Source organism: Hypanus sabinus, chromosome 7 (genome assembly GCF_030144855.1).
Source record: "Hypanus sabinus isolate sHypSab1 chromosome 7, sHypSab1.hap1, whole genome shotgun sequence".
Classification (NCBI taxonomy): Eukaryota; Metazoa; Chordata; class Chondrichthyes; order Myliobatiformes; family Dasyatidae; genus Hypanus; species Hypanus sabinus.
In genome coordinates this window covers 64473005-64489664 of record NC_082712.1, presented here as the reverse complement: position 1 = coordinate 64489664, position 16660 = coordinate 64473005, and the positions used below count along the sequence as shown (strand labels likewise).

Genomic DNA, 16660 nt, shown 5'->3' with positions numbered 1-16660 from the left:
TAAACATACGAAATTCTGGAGATGCTGGAAATCTTGAACAACACACACACAAAACGGCAGAGGAACTTGTAAGTCAGTGTGTTTATTTCCTTAAATAGATGCCACCTGACTTGCTGGATTCCTCCAGCATTTTGTGTGTTGCTCAATTAATCATTCATTCTGCTTTATTCCAATTAATTGTGTTTATAATGTGGGTCAGTTTAAAAATGTCCACATTGGAACAAAAAGGACCATATTCCCTTTTTCTGGACTGGTGGTGTTCGCACGAGGAAGACTGAAGCACAGTTTCAACTTGCAGGATGGATACCACCCCATAGTATTGTGAATCAATCCAGCCTAGGATGGTCAGTAGTGTACTGTATTTAACCTGCTCTTTACTTAAGCAGTCACTTTCTCCTCAAAGTGACCTCTCAGTTGGGTTGGGATTAATGATTTGCAGAGCTAATTTCTGATTTAAATGTTTTTCAGTTTATTATCAGAGAATATATACAGTATACAACCTGAAATTCTTAGTCTTCGCAGACATCCATGATAAACAGAAGAACCCCAAAAGACTGAAGGACAGAAAAATGTCAGAACACCAAAGCCCCCCCTCCCCCTTCCCCGTGCAAGAAGCAGCAAAGCATCAGCACTCCCCCCTTCCCCCACACTCAGTTCAGCAAAAAGCATCAGCACCCACCAAGCAAGCAATAGCAAAGCCCCGAAAGAGAGACCATGATTTGCAGTCCAGCACAAACTATTGTTCACCCGACGGTTTGACTCTCTCCCCCTCCCCCTCCCCTTCATTTTACAGCGAAAGGGGAGACCAACAGCAGTTGCTGTTGCGATGTTACGGTCTGCCACATCGCTTTTTATTCCGAGATTCTCCAACTCGAGAATCGGCAGAAAGCTCTCCCACACCATTAGGACATTGTGTCTGAAATGAGGTTGAAAGATAAAGCCAGAGGTGAAAGGGAATGGCGATACTTCAGTCTGTGTCAATGAGCTACACAGTACCCCTCACTCCATTGGAAGAAGGTCTGGTTAGTGGGTTGAACTGGTTAGTGACATCGTAATATTATCCATGTTTGTCTACTTGGCCTTTATTAGTGATTGATCAATTTATCTATCAGCCAGTGGAAGTTAACTATTTAGATTTATAATAGGGAGTAATTGAAAAATACAATTATTAGTGCAAGTAGGTTGTTATATTTATTTTTAATGGTTTTCTCAGCTCACCAAACCTTTCTGCTGAGAGAGATGGGTTGCTAACAACAAAAGTACCTGCTTACATGAGTTAAAGCGAACAGTGTACATCGAAAACAGAAAAGGCACAACATTTTTATTGGCCCCTGAAAGGTGAATGATTAAATGTCAGAACATTCTTAAAACTCTAACCCACATCTCTGTCAGATGCAAATGAGCTTTCAGAGGATTTCACTATCGCTATTTTAGATTTCTGTTTTTATCTCCACCATTTGAGGAGAAAATAATTTTGAGAAGATTACTTGAGGCTTAGATTGAAGGATGTTACATGTAATGGGACTGTAGTAGTATAGTGGCTAGATCTGTAACCAGAGATACCAGTTGAAAACTCAACAGTAGACCCTCCACTGGTTGGGGTTACCATGGATATTCATCCTAGCTGACTATGTGACACATAAGCCAGTACACAAGGCCATACAATATGGTGAACAAGCTGTTACCTATCCAGTAGACTACCATGCTCCACTTAGCTGATGAGCCCAAAGGAACAGCAGGGACCAATACAGTTTGCTGTACCAGTTTTGCCATGATGCTTGACCAGAGATTTGGGGTTTTGCCCTTAATTAGGATTCAGAGACAAATGTGATACAGTATGGAAAGGAGCCCTTCAGCCCACCGAATCCACACCATTATTTACATTAATCCTACCCTAATCCAGTTTATCCTGGCATTCCCAGTAACCCTTCCTGATTCTAGCACTAATCCATACGCTAGCGGCAATTTACTGTGACCTTTGGGACATGGGATCCATACAGTCACAGGGAGAATGTGCAAACACCACACAGACAGCACTTCAGGTCAGGAATGAACCCAGGCCCCAAGAGTTAAGAGATGACAACACCACTAGCTGTACCACTGGGCCACCCCTAGTTAAACAACAAATGGAATAATCTGTCAGCATGAAGTGGGAGTTCACTTTGACAAAGGAGATTTTCATTGCTTAGAAACTTTAGCTTAATTGATTGATTTTTTTTCTTCCACTCATTTCTCTTGGGGTTTATAATTCTTCCAGGTACTGGAGGCGACCAGGGTGACCCGCCGAAAGAGCGCCATGGCTTTGCGCTGGGAGGCTGGCATTTATGCCAACCATGAGGAAAAGTAGCCAACTTCATCACCACTACACAAAGGAAAGGTCAAGAGTATCTTGTTCTGTTACATTTCTTTTGTTTTTGCTGTTGTTGCTGAAGCACAGATACAACGCGGCATATTTATCCATGCGAAGCCGTGCTGGGGCACACGGCAGAAACACCCACCTTTGCAAGTACGATGAATTGGTAAACGGAGAGGTTCTTTGTTCTCGGACATATCCCAGCTACTGCAAAAAAGAAAAGGAGACAAGGATTGCCGGACAATAACTGCAAAACCTGAAGAGCCAGTTACTTGTATATGTATAAATACTCCTCGCATCCTTGTATTTAATTTTGCATGGGCTAAGTTTAATTCTCAGTCCCACAGATTTCCACTGATGTCAGCCTCCTTGTAAATAACCATGGTAATGTATTGCAAAAGCTTTTATTTTAATTATAGCTCTCATTTGCTTACTAACCTAAGAGGAAATGTGGCTTAAGTGATATGCAACATTGTGGTTATCAGGGAGTTTTGTCCATGCAGCAACTTTCATTTAGCTGTGCTGGGTCAAGTCACACATACCCACAGCGCGTCAAAACAACCTTCATTCACTCTTTGATACCTGCCCTTAATTTATACCGTTTGTAATTTGCCAGATTTGGCAAAGGCAAACAACTAATCCAGACGCAAACCCTATGAGCCACAGGATTTGTTTATTTATTACGGCATGTGGCGCTTGCCTTGATCAGGAATCAATGGAATAGTTGGACAATGTTCTTTATTACCACAGACTGGGGTGGCTAAGTGCATGGAGGGGAAGTTGCCTCGGGATTCATTTGCCTTGAGGTTGACTTGTAGCCGAGGCACCAGAAGGATAGCAGATCAGAGAAACAGACTTTGTTTTGCAAACATACAGGAAAAGTCAAACTAACCACTTACACAAAAGTATCCAAAACCTTTTGAAATGTCACTGCTGTCAAGCTCTGTCTCCTGGTCCGCTGCCTTCACAAATGCCTATACTTGATTTCCAATCAGAATGTGTCTGTGCTGGGTGCAGTTTACTTACCAGCTGGTAACTTGGAAGGTGCTGGGCCAGACAACTTCAGAAAAGGCAGACTCTGGCATTGTGCTGTGCCACACAGATCATATTTGTGCGTAGTTTTAGTCAAAAGAGCCTTTGGCTCCTTCAGAAAGTGTATTGCATGTACCAATCTGTTGTATAAACACAAGAGATTCTGCAGAGGCTGGAAATCCAGAGCTACGCATACAAAATGCTGGAGGAATTCAGCAGGTCAGGCAGCTTCTATGGAGAGGAATAAACAGTCAACATTTTGGTCCAAGGAGAAGAAATCTGATAGGAGAGGACAGTGGATCATGGGAGGAAGAGAAGGGGGTGGAGCTCCAGAAGAGGTGACGAGAAGAGAATGGGGAGGTGGGAGGGGAGAAATTATCAGAAGCTAGAGAAATCTTTGTTCATGCCGTCAGGTTGAAGGCTACCCAGATGGAACATGAGCTGTTGTGGTCTTTCGTGACAGTACAGGAGGCTGATATGTCAGAATGGGAATGGGAGGTCGAATTGAAATGGGTGCCCACCGTGAAATCTCACCTTTTGAGTGGACAGACCGAGCATGCTCGGCAAAGCAATCCCCTCGTCTACGTTAGGTCTCAAAGGTTTTTTACTTCTTCAGCCCTTAAGCTCTTCAACCTAACACATCCCAGTTCCTTAATTCATCCTACATACTCCCTCATCCGGTTTCACCTATCACCTGCCACCTTGTACTCCTCCCCCTCCCCCCACCTTCTTAACATGATTTCTGTCCCCTTCCTTTCCAGTCCTGATGAAGAGTCTCAGCTCGAAACATGGACAGTTCATTCCTCTCCGTTGATGCTCCCTGAGTTACTCCAACATTTTCTCTGTTTCTCCCAGTCTTTTTTTTAATTTTCTTGAGTCTTAAAACAAAGTAGTGTAGTCAGTGAAGTAAGAGAGCAGAAAGTGCTGCTGTGTTAGTTGCATGAAATTGTTTTCTGCAGATAACTGGTTAGAACATGCAAAACAATTGTGGTGTTTATTCCTGTGTATTTTTATCAATTAAAGATTGTTCAGGGCTGACAGTTTGACTGCAACTTGGCTTCCTTTAACTCCATGCTAAAGCGAAACCATTAAACAGATTAATTAATCCTTTATTCAGTGTTATGCATCATTAGCTCCTGTATAGAAGAATTGTGCCAGTATTGAGACTTAATGCTACGCAGCTTTTTGCCTTTTTATGTGCATGTGTCACGGATGACAAGAGAGACAATATAAACACAGGCGGAAGCACAAAAAAGGAGTAGACATTACCTCCTGGACTCCAACCCAGCTTTAAAATGTTGAATCCTCCTAAGAAAAGAAAAATCTGTCCCAATATCAGCAGATGGATTTAGAAGTCTATTACAAATTATAGGCCTGTTTTGTGTGTGTGTGTGGGTGTGTGTCTGTGCGCGTGCGTCTGTGTGTGTGTGTGTTCTATGAAGAAGGTAATTCATCACTAATCTAGAGGCAACAGATTTGATGGCCAATATGATAATAACAGTGTGAAGAACTAACCTTGAAGATAATAGGAGATACTAACCTATCAACATACTTTGTATTCTTATAAAGATCTGAATTATTACACATTGAAATTATGCTGGTGTAGCTGTGAGTTCACCCAAGCAGTGATGGTTTCTCTCATTATCCTACTAACCGGATTCAGTAGTGTTTTTTTTCACGGGCCTGTGCATGTTGAATTATTCGCTGTTCTACAGGCTGTTTGACACCAGTAATGACTGCAGACTGACTGATGATTGACTTCTTATTCATTATAAACTTCTTGTGCTGAATGCCCCATGTGGTCTTTGTGAGATCTATATAAGCCGTTAGACCACACTCCTGCACAGCTGAATTTGTGAAATATTAATAGGTATTATTTTTGGTTGTATTTGGAGTTGCTTGCTAACCAGGGTAGCTGTAGTTTTGGGCAGTTTCTTTATATAACCTCCCGCTGCCAATACCCACCCTACTCCCTCATTATTGGTCACCCAATATGTCCCAGGTCCTGTTCAAAGTTTTCAGAGTACATTTATTATCAAAGTACATATACAGTATACAGCTCTGAGATTTGTCCTTCCACAGGTAGCCACAAAATAAAGAGAACCTGATTAAAGAAAACGTCAAACACCCAATGCATGAAAAAAGAACAAATCGTGCAAACAACACAGAATATTAAAAATCAGACTGATTCAGTGCAAAAAAAGTGTCACCAGAAACACTTGGACGATTAACCACATTGTCCTCCAGAAAGAGTCCACAGCCAAGGAGCATGTACAGCGCTGAAGATGTTAAACATCAAGACGCAGAGTCCCACAATTCAACCTTACGGAGTAGGGCCCAGGATTCCTGCACTTTCCTCCGGAAGCAGCAAGACAGAGGCCAGTCAAACAGAGGTGGACGGTGCTGAATGCCCACTTGCATTTAGCGCTCGTCCTTGTCCACTTCAATCTTGCTCAACACTTTAATCAGCGAGGAGTAACGAAGCCGACCATGGGTTTGCTTTTCCACCATTAGGGTACGAAGCCACACGCTCTGCTCTCAACCTCGCCAAATTCCCCAGGAGACAGCAAAAGTGCAAGATCACTCAGTCGGCCCAAAAACAGATCATCTCAATGGAAATGACAGGCTGCAATCAATAGCAGTTCAGAAGCACATTTAAAAGAAGAAGGAGTTGTTTCGTGAGCTGCCTGCAGGATGTTGCCATTGGTCACAGGCGTCATCTTGAACATCTTGAATTGAGTAGCAAAATGATCTTAGCTACTTGATTGGATCGATCTTAAATCTGAACCTTAACTGTACAGCTGTCAGCCCATCTCTGCTGTTTTTATTACAATTGAACACCAAGTGCAAATTAAAATGAAAAACCCACACAGTTCTTTTTCTCAAATTACCAAATTATTTTGTTCCCAAATTATTTTGTGCTCAAATAATTTGATTTTTTTTTTAAGAGGTTGAAATAAAATTGCGTGGGATGGTCAGTCTTATTTGGAAGCGATGGCTGGTGAGGATTTTAAACGTGCTAGTCAGCTAGATAGTTTTTTAATGTGGCAGCCATTTGCTCTGCTTCGAGCTTGAATGCAGGAATGTTGTCAAGGGCAGCATTAGAAAGTAAAGTCTATTTCTCAGTACAAGAAGTATGACAGTCATGAGATTTAGCAGTTGCTCTGTGTGGTTTCACTTCCTCATCTAGTGGAAATGCAATGATTCTGAATTCTACTGACAAGGCCCTCAACTCCTCAGGGAAGGTCCGTCATTAGGAACCCACTTTTGAGATAGGTTAGCATGGGTTAATTTTGCTAATGGTTAATTGAGTTTTCCCTTTCTCTACCAAAATGCAACAGAAATGTCTGAAAAGTATTTTTAGAGAGAAATAATTAACAAAAATATAAAAAAAAGAGTGCAGAGTTTATAAAAACGTTGTAATCTGGAGAATCATTACAATGGTCAAAGCAACGACTTTACCCAGAAGAACATCAGACGGCCCTGATACTGTGTACAAAGACTGGCTCACATTCCTTGGGTCAGCATTCCAACGAGGGATGCCAATGTGATCTAGCACCCTTCACCGACGCTCTACAGGCACAAAACCAAATCGTACTGTACCACTGCAGCTGGGGAATTTTAGTGCCATTTATCGACTACAGAATTAGTACAACTAATAATGACCGGGAAATTGCATCTGGGCCACTAATGACCCTTTACAGGGAAAGGAAATCTGAATCAAATGCTACGCCACACCCGGAGCCCTGCACTTGACACGATTACTAATCAATGGTCAAGGGAGCCATTCAGTTCAAGTGCAGTTAAGAGTCGAGCACTGAATACCAGCCTCGTCGGATTCCATGAATGCATGCATGTAAAACAAAGCTAACAACAACAGTGTCTGTGCAAGTTGCTCCTGGCACTACAAGTCATAATGATGACCATACCCTTTATGTAAAGAGGCAAACTCCAATGATTCTGAATGTTTTTCCTAAACCTCAAGGGCTGAGATAAATGGAAATGTCAGAAATTTCCAACAACTCTTTGAGTGACTGGAGCGCCAGTGTAAGTGACACAGCTTGATATTTATAGTACTCCACCATGCAGGCGTTCTAATTCTCTCACTACAAACTGAACTTGTCTCCCCATAAAAGTCGGAGACCACGGTACAGTGTTCTCAGTGACATTTTCACATGGCTCTGCCCTATTTGGATGCAGTGTCTCCTTTGCACACAAATACTGCCTCAGTTTGTAACAAGAAAGAAAGATGTGGGTTATGTTTAATTCATCAAGGGACTTGTATTGCTGAGTTCCTCTGTGTGAGTGAACATACTGGCAAGTTCAGCTCTCAGTCAGGATCAATAATGCCATCTTCTCATTAAAATATATAAATACATCCAAATCAAGGGGGCACCATGCCTCAACATTTACAGCTTCGGAGACACAAATCGGAGCCTGGTGCTATCTGCATTCAATTTGTACATTCAGCCCATGAACTGTTTCTCCCGGGAACTCCACTTCCCTCCCACATCCCAGAGACATATTGTAGGTTAACTAGATTCTCCAAATCACACCCGTCTGCAGTTGGTTAGCTAAAGGGTCAACTGACAATTGATGGACACTTGAGAGAGGAGTTGTTGCGGGGAAATAAAGAAGGTGAATGGGAATGATGGGACAGTATGGTTGGAAGCCACTGGGCTAAATGGCCTCCTGTGTCATAATAAGTAAGAGATTTAATCTGAGTCAACAGCACAGAAATGAATCACTCAGCCCAAGTTTGTAACTCTACATGTTGATGTTGCTGCCTAACCCTTTGCAAAGAAGTATTTCCTTCCAAAATTCAGCCCCATCATGAAAAGAAAGGAATGCAAATTAAATCAAACACCCAATTCTCGTTTAAGAAAATAATTTACCAGAGGAAAAAAAGAATCAAGATTCTATCTGAGGATCCACTCCACTGCCATCAGGAGTGAAATTAATATGTATGTCCCTGTGCTGTTCATTGAATTACGTAAAAATTAACACGCTGAAACAGGCAATTTAGCTCAACTAGTTAATGGAGGTAGCAATACTCCACAAAAATACTCTTCCCACATTACTTCATCTCACCTTATCACCATATCCTTTCTCTCTTTAAACACATTTAAGCCTGTCACATCAACTGCTTCAGGATGACCGCGTGCCCTGCCTTCTATTGTCCTTCAATTCCTTCCTCAGTGCAAGATCACTCTACCCCATCAACTTTAGTACCATTTCTTTCCTTCCACTCTGAACCACAGAAATAGATACACACTTTTGGGGCAATTCATTTCTGCTTACAAAGCTTATACTACAGCAGGAGGGAACTAGGGCACAATGTAATAAGATGGGTGTTAATCATTAGCTATATGTCTGTTAAGTTGACCACAATGATGGTAAAGGGTGGTATAATATCTACAGTGACAATCAAAAATATTGTAGATGCTGGAAATCTAAAGTAAAAAAAAGAATAATTCTCAGCAGGTCAGGCCACTTCTGAGGGAAGAGAAATTTGTAAAGTTCAGTTGGAAAACCTTCAGAACTGTGAAGAAGGTGAAAGAAGCTGACTAAGCTAGGGGAGGTGTGGAAGTCTATGAAAGGGTAAAACTGGGGTGACCATAAGATTATCTGGACAATGAGTGAATGGGAGGAGTAAGTTAATTAGAACATTAGACAAAGGATGTAAGTGTTGTGAAGTGCAGAGCAGGGGGGTGTGCCCAGCAGGTCAGGCTTCAGTCTTCAGCTTGAAATGTTAATTCTGTTTCTCTTCTCATAGATGCAGCCTGATCTGCATTTCTAGCAGTTTTAAAAATCTCTATTCAATATTTTGTGACAGGGATGTAAATGCATAAAGGCCATGTAATAGCTCAATTTACCACTCTTCTGTGTAAATGATAAAGTAGGATAGATGGGGCAGGTTATAACAATATAATTTATTGATATGTATACCAACAACTATGCCACAAGGTCTGGATATACTGTATGTCCTAGCAAAAATGTTTAACTGAAGAATATAAGTGCTGCACAATGTGATGTGTTCACTAAAACATGACCTGTTATGATATAGGATGCATTACTATGCAGGGTATATGTATTAATGTAGGAGACATATGACAATAATTAAAGTATAAAGTTATAATATATGTAGTAATGTAGTATTCTTTGAAGTAGTATAGAATACATGCTACAATTTTATGGTAAATCTGATTATATATGGTATATGTGATCAATTTAGACTTATGAAATAAAGTAGGGCATATGTGATGAAGCAAGGTGTGAGATCAAGTGTTACAATGGCCGCTCAGACAAAAGCAATCTTCAGTCAGTCAGTCAAACTGGTAGGAGCTCCTGTTTGACCCAGAATCTACAATGTTTTCCCATTGACTCTTTAACATAATTGGTGAGGCAGATTGGTTGGAACAATGCAGATTTTTTTTTCTGTTGGTAATGCCAAAGTATTAAAACTTTATTTTCTAGATCTGTTGTTATGAACTTTTATTATGTAGCTACTCAAACAATGCCTAAACTTTATGGAATTATAAATATATTTTCAAGTGAATATTGGCTTGGTATTTTTATAAGAAGAACTCCAATGGAGTGTCAAAGATGTATATCACTATGCAGAACAATGTTGAAATAAAATCTGGCTTTGCTTAATCTTGCTCTTGTGTTTATTGAGTCTGATATGTTGAGTCATATTATGTAAGGAAAATTGTGACAGTTTACTTTATGAAGAAGTGGGCTGCATGATTGTTGGACCTGGGTCAGGATTTAACCCCTTGTTTTGCACCTGCAGATGCTTCCTTTCTCTGCATAGTTGCTCCATCTCATCAGCTTCTGGGCATTTTCTGTGAACGAGAGATAGATGTGAGAGTCTTTCAGTGCAGTTCATTTCCCACCAGCAGAAATTGCACTGCAGCAGGAGGGAATTAGGATGCAGGGTAAGTGATAAAGTTGGGTATCAGTAGGAACTATGCCAACCTGAGTTCAGCACCGGTAAAGGAAGAATAGTACAAAATAAACAATATTGATGATAGGAATGTGAATTGATGGAAACTAATAGCTTAATTTGCATTATTGTGCTGCATAAGTGGTAAAGAGGGTACTTTTGGAAAGTTATAGAGTAACAATAAAACTTATATATGAACAGCAACAACTATGCCATGAGGTTTGGGTACATGATCAAGAAGTGTTTTATTGAGGAATGTAAGTACAGCATGATGCAATGTACTTGAGGAATTGGCACACTGGAGGTCTTTTCCATGACCCATAATCTAAACATCCAGTGGCCCGGTGAAGTTTAAAAGAATCATGAAAATTATAGCTCAAACTTAAGGAAATGGCAATAAGAGTAAACAAATGTATCAGTCAGTATCTTCCACTATTCATTCAGTTCAAGAATGCCCAAACTCTGGCCAGTGTAAGTACTTGGATTGCTTCGCCAAGAGACCTGCAACATTGTGTTACGCACAAAACCGGAATCTTTGTACAGTGGATTGTGTCCCTCCTTAGCAGAAATTATGGAGGAGGCAAGTTAAGGAAAAGATCACTTGGGATGTGATTGCAGTTTGATGTGAATGCTGCACGAAACAGATGGTCTGGCCACCTGTGGTAGGATTGATCACAACTTTTTTTGAGTAAGACCATCAATAGTGCTCTTGCAAACTACCAGCTCTTGCAAGCTGGTAGTTATTTTTGGCCAACAATCTTGAGCTCTAACCGCAAATAGTCCTCCAAAAAAGTTTAAATATACACAGCTTCATTTTTAGTGCATTGAATTACTTGCAGAAACCTCCAGGAAATTAAGAATATGAGAAGAAGGAACTATGCTAGCCCTGGCTACAACAAGCTTGCTGTGCATTCAAGCAGAGCAAGGCTGTTCTTGTGCCTCCAATTGACACACCTATCCAAACTCCACATCTTCTAATCCCTCATCTTCCAAATCCCTCAAACTCTGCAAGAAACAAAATGCTAGAGGGAGTTAGCAGGTTGAGCATCATCTGTGGGAGGTAAGTAGTTTTTAATGCTTATGAACAAATTGTTGACAATGCCTATCCTCCCACAGATGCTGCTCGACCCCCTGAGTCCCCCCAACAGATTGTTGCACCAGATCCCAGCATTTGCAGCCTCTCGAGTCTCCTTGCCTCAGACTTGATACCAAAGACCAGCAATCTTCTCTGTACAGAACTCTCTCCTTAACCCACCTCTACTATGCATTAAACCCTTCATCTGGAAATGATGCTCCTTTGTTACAGATTCTACAGCTCAAGGAGAAACTACTAAGCACCTATCCTCACTATCCCACTCAGAAATCCACACGTCTGAATAAGATCATGTTTATTTTTCTGTCAGTTTAGATCCCTCTCATCTCATCCCACCACCTCCTAGCAATCACTCTTCCCTGCACTGATTCCTCCGAGTATGGAAATGAGATCTCTACACAGTATTCTAAATTAGCTATCTCTCAGGTTATGTTATTAATTGGGCCCCCAACTAATCTTGACAGATGGTCTTATTCACCATTTGGTTGATTATTTCAACAGAACAAATGGTGAAATACTGTACATCATTCAGCCAAGCAGGTGTACACTACACATACATGGACCACTGTATCTCTCTTTTCATCATAATTTATTCCTAGCTCCCTTAATTATTGTAACGCAAATGCATCTACTCTATTTGCCTTGTACATTCTCACCAATTTCAGGATAGCCAGTGTTGGCCTGAATTAACTACTGAATTTATGAGTGGCCACCTTTCCCAGTAGAAAATGTCCTTAATGGTTAGAAGCTCAGTAAGAATCTTAATCATTAAGTGCATAATCTAATAGTGGACGTATGCTGTTATGCCATTTCTAAAGTCTATTATCAAGCACAATGCTCTTAGCAATGGTTGTACAGTTAGCACTGGCAACCAATATCAAATTCCTACCCAAGTAGTTATCAGCTGTGCTCACCTGAAAGGCACAATCATGGCCAATGATAAATGGTGAGAGAAGAGGCTCTGTCTCCTTATGTAACTAGATTTACTACTTGCATCACTGTCATTCACAACCACTGCAGGATAATACATCACAGATAACAGCTGGAGTGTTCATCCTCCTTAAGGAAACTGGTGTAGCACCTTTGCTCATGGGGCATTTTCCCTTCGAGAGATCTGTCTTTAATTTGCATTGACTTGCTCTTCTTTCATCTTCATAATAGGCCCTTTACTAACTAGCTCAAACTCACTAAGATCAACAATCTCAAAATCTGTTCTTGGGAATGTCCAAAGCCCTGGGACATGAGTGACAGCGATAAATTCTTGACAGTCATGCACGCTGGAGTAAGCCAGCATAGCCATGGAAATGGAAGAAAATTACGACATGGGAAGGAAGGATTAATTCATCATTTCCATGTTGGCTCAAGGATCCATTTATATTTCCCTTGTTTCCCACCTCTTTGTCAAAGACTGTGTTGGTTATAATCTTCAAGTATTAAAGGATGACGGGTTCTATTTAGGAAAATTCCCATGGACAAATTAACAGTAAAATTAAGAACCAGTTTCTTCCTCAGTTTTGGGGCTTACCAAATAAAAAATGCAGAAACAAATTAAAAGAGAAAACCTAACTAATGAGGAACTAGTTACCTTGGGACTTTAACACTAAGCTAGTATTTAATATACGGAACTGCCTGTTCTGTTTGGGAAAGGTTGTTTAACTGAATTAGATATGCCACTTCCATATGGTGGTATATAAAAAAGGCAGCATAATTATCCTATCAATTGCCTTTTTAGATAATTAGGTGAAGGGAGTCTTCACTAAAAGCAAATCAAGCCAAGTTTGTTGTCATTTAACTATATACATGTGTGTAAGGTAGATAACCATATAATGTATATAGAAATGAGAAGTTTCTTCGAACTAGGGTGTAAAGCACAGTAGTACACATAACACACTTAGCACAAAATAACTTATAAAGGTAAGGATAAAATCTACAGATGAAACACACATTAATATCAAACTAAAGTGCATTAATATTAAATACTGTAAGGTACAGAACAGATTAACCAGTGACACTTCGAATACGACGTGGCAGGGAGTTCGGAAGCCTAATGGCCTGAGGGAAGAAACTGTCTCTCATTCTTCCCATTCTTGTTTTATTGCATTGTAGTCTCCTGCCCAACGGTGGAAAGTCAAAGAGGATGCTGATTGGATCAATGGGATCTGTAATAATACTAAGGGCCCTGCATATGCAGCACTCCTGATAAGTGTCCCCGTTGGATGGTAGGGAGACCACTATGGTCTCGTAGTGAGCATGTTATCAAGTCAGAATTTCCACCATTTTGATTCCGCATTTTATGAAGGTAACTGCATGCTCCCCTGCTCTGTATAATACGACAGTGTAGGATCTTACAAAAGAATCAGGTCATGGATGTTTAATTCATGAAGTTCATTGTGCTGTACAAAACCTAGCTGACAAAATTGAAACCACTTGAAGGTTTGACGGTTGCAGTGAGGTAACAGAACAAGTGGAATGCGGTAAGATAAGTACAGCCAACTCCAATGAGCCAGGTTTGATGAAGGTAGGTGCTTGTGAAGCCAAGGAATTTTCGGATAACATCCTCATTTTGGAACATTAGATAGTGCTGATTTTTACCAACAAAATACTGACAGGCACACTTTATGAATACCATGATTAAAAATAAAACCATTCCAACCACAATAATCATTTTTCTCTCCCTTTTGGGACTGGGATCACTTATGACATGGCTACTGCCTACTATTATAATGAAGAACCTCTTCAAGTGGTGTGCTGTTTGGGTTGGCTATATGAATGCTTCAGAATATACCATCTATTGTCTTGGAGTTTGGTTTTTCCAAAATGGTCGAGGACTTCTTGATGATCACAAGTGGAATGGTTTTATTCTTTGCTGGAATTCTAACTATGGTCTTCATAAGGTGGACCTATCGGTACTTCATTGGTAGCAATCAGCACTATCTAATGTTCCAAAATAAGGATTTAGCTTTACTTAGTAGTAATTATTGACAAATTTAAATTCTAAGGTTGTACCATTTGCTGTTCTAGCAACAAAGTGTACCTATCACATTATCCATCCCATCATTTTTGATCTCATTTTAGTTGAATATAGTTTCTTATCCATTTGACGGCTTTGGGAAGGATCTGCTGCTACCCAAATAGGATAGCACAGGAGGCAAAAGGCAAAAGTAGTAATAATATTACCATTAATGTAAGTGAGGCCTCCATCGATCGTGGTTGACTATGGATGTTGTGTCCTAGCTGTCTTTCTATGCAAGCCTGGGCAGTACACTATGGAGGGCAAGCTTCCCCTCTCCACACATCTGATGAACACAAAGGAACTGCAGAGACCGATACAGTTTGGCACCAGCAGCGTCACAGGAGTTGCTAGTGAAGTCAACACAGGACTGCCTTAGGGACCCCAGCTCCAGATGTTTCAGTCGGGGTTTACTGCCAAAGCTTTCCCCTGAGTGGGCATAGCACAAGGCAGTGGAGGTGTGAGATCAGTTTCCCTCCTTAGAGATGAGCTGCCAACCACAGCTGACAAACCTTATGAACCTGCCCGAAGCAACTAGTTTTAAGGCACCAATAACCCGGCTCTACCCCTTCTCCTGTCAGTAGAAGCAGTTCCACCAGGCTTAATAGCTAAGCCACACATGAAGGCTAGGAGCTGGACTAGGTCATCAAAAGCTACTTGGAACACACACCATTGGGAGCATTTAATAGGTAGTGGGAGCCATTAACGTAGCACATTTTTCCCCATCTATCCACAGTAATGAACATTATAAGTATAGCTACTATTTATTGACCCATTACCCCTAAACTGAGACAGAAGATTTCCCACCCTGAATGATATGAATTAACAAAATGGGCTTTATGGACTTCTGGTAGAGCTGCTCATACCACTATCTGGCTGAATGTCTACGAAACATGACTTTGGACACAACTACAATATTTTCTCCTTAGCTGGAGCAACCCACTGTAATGATATAAAAGATCTTTGAAATGGGTGCAGAAGAAATTTACCAAAGCAATTCCTGACAGCAGAGGCTATAGGATATACAGGTAGACTGGAAAAGTAAAAGTAAAAGTTACTCTCCTTGCAACTGTTGATACTGGAATCCAGAGCACAAAAGAACTCCTGGAGGAACACACACAAAATGTTGGAGGAACTCATTAGGTCAGGCAGCATCTCCAGAAATGAATAAAAAGTCTATGTTTCGGGTCGAAACTCTTAATCGGACTTGAAAGCAGTGGTAGAATAAGATGATGAGTGGGGGGGGGGTGGTGGAGGGTGGGTGAAGTAAAAAGCTGGGAAGTGATAGGTGGAAAAGGTAAAGAGATGGAGAAAGAGGAATCTGATAAAAGAGGAGAGTAGACCAGAGGAGAAAGGGAAGGAGGAGGGGCACCATGGGAAGGTGATAGGCAGGTGAGAAGAGGTAAGGGGGGGAGCTAAAGTGAGGAACTGAAGAAGAGGGAAGGGGAGAGGGAGGTATTACCATAAACTGGAGACATCAATGTTCATGCCATCAGGTTGGAGGCTACCTAGATGGAATATAATGTGTTACTTTTTCAATGTGAGAGTGGCCTCATTGTGGCAGAAGAGGAGACTGTGGTCAACGTGTCAGAATGGGAATGAGGATTGGAATTAAAATAGTTGGCTGCCAGGAAATTCTGCTTCCAGCAGGTGGAGCGAAGGTGCTAGACAAAGCAGTTTCCAATCAACGTCAAGTCTCATCAATGTAGAGCAGTGGGAGCACCGGGAGCAGTGGATATGGTGGATGGCTCCAACAGACTTGCAGGTGAAGTGTTACCTCACTTTTCTAAACAAACATTTCTTAAGCTGCAAAGAAATTTGGTGCCAGTGAGGGGTTGCAGCAAGGGACAGGTAAGTTCAAAGTAAATTTATTAGCAAAGTATGTGTATGTTACCATATACCACCTTGAGATTCATTTTCTTGCAGGTTTTAAAGGAAAGATAAAGAAATTCATGGAGTTTACAGAAAACTATAGATAAACAATCACTGTGCAAAAGAAGACAAACTACAAATTGAAAAAGCCTTCTGATTTTAAATCCCTATGTTCTACTGTGGTCAATGCCATTTCATTCCAGTCTCCGCATAAAGCGGAAACTTCAGACTGTGACATCTGTGTAAAACAACAAAAAAAAAACTGTCAGAGGAACTTAACAGGTCGGGCATCAACTGTGGAGAGAAACGCAGAGACGTCCTCTCGTCCAGACCCTTCACTTGGACTGGAAG

The 16660-nt window shown here is 41.0% G+C and overlaps 1 protein-coding gene across 6 annotated transcripts in view; it reads left to right on the top strand.

Annotated features, from left to right (window-relative positions):
* Positions 1 to 10047, top strand: part of LOC132396859 (paralemmin-2-like) — a 377174-nt gene extending 367127 nt beyond the window's left edge. For all 6 annotated transcript variants that reach the window (XM_059974861.1, XM_059974858.1, XM_059974859.1 and 3 more), the window contains one exon: positions 2258 to 10047. In XM_059974861.1, coding sequence (XP_059830844.1) covers positions 2258 to 2347 — 90 coding nt within the window. In that variant the 3' untranslated portion in view covers positions 2348 to 10047. The remainder of the gene's footprint in view (positions 1 to 2257) is intronic.
* The last annotated feature ends 6613 nt before the right edge of the window (positions 10048 to 16660 follow it).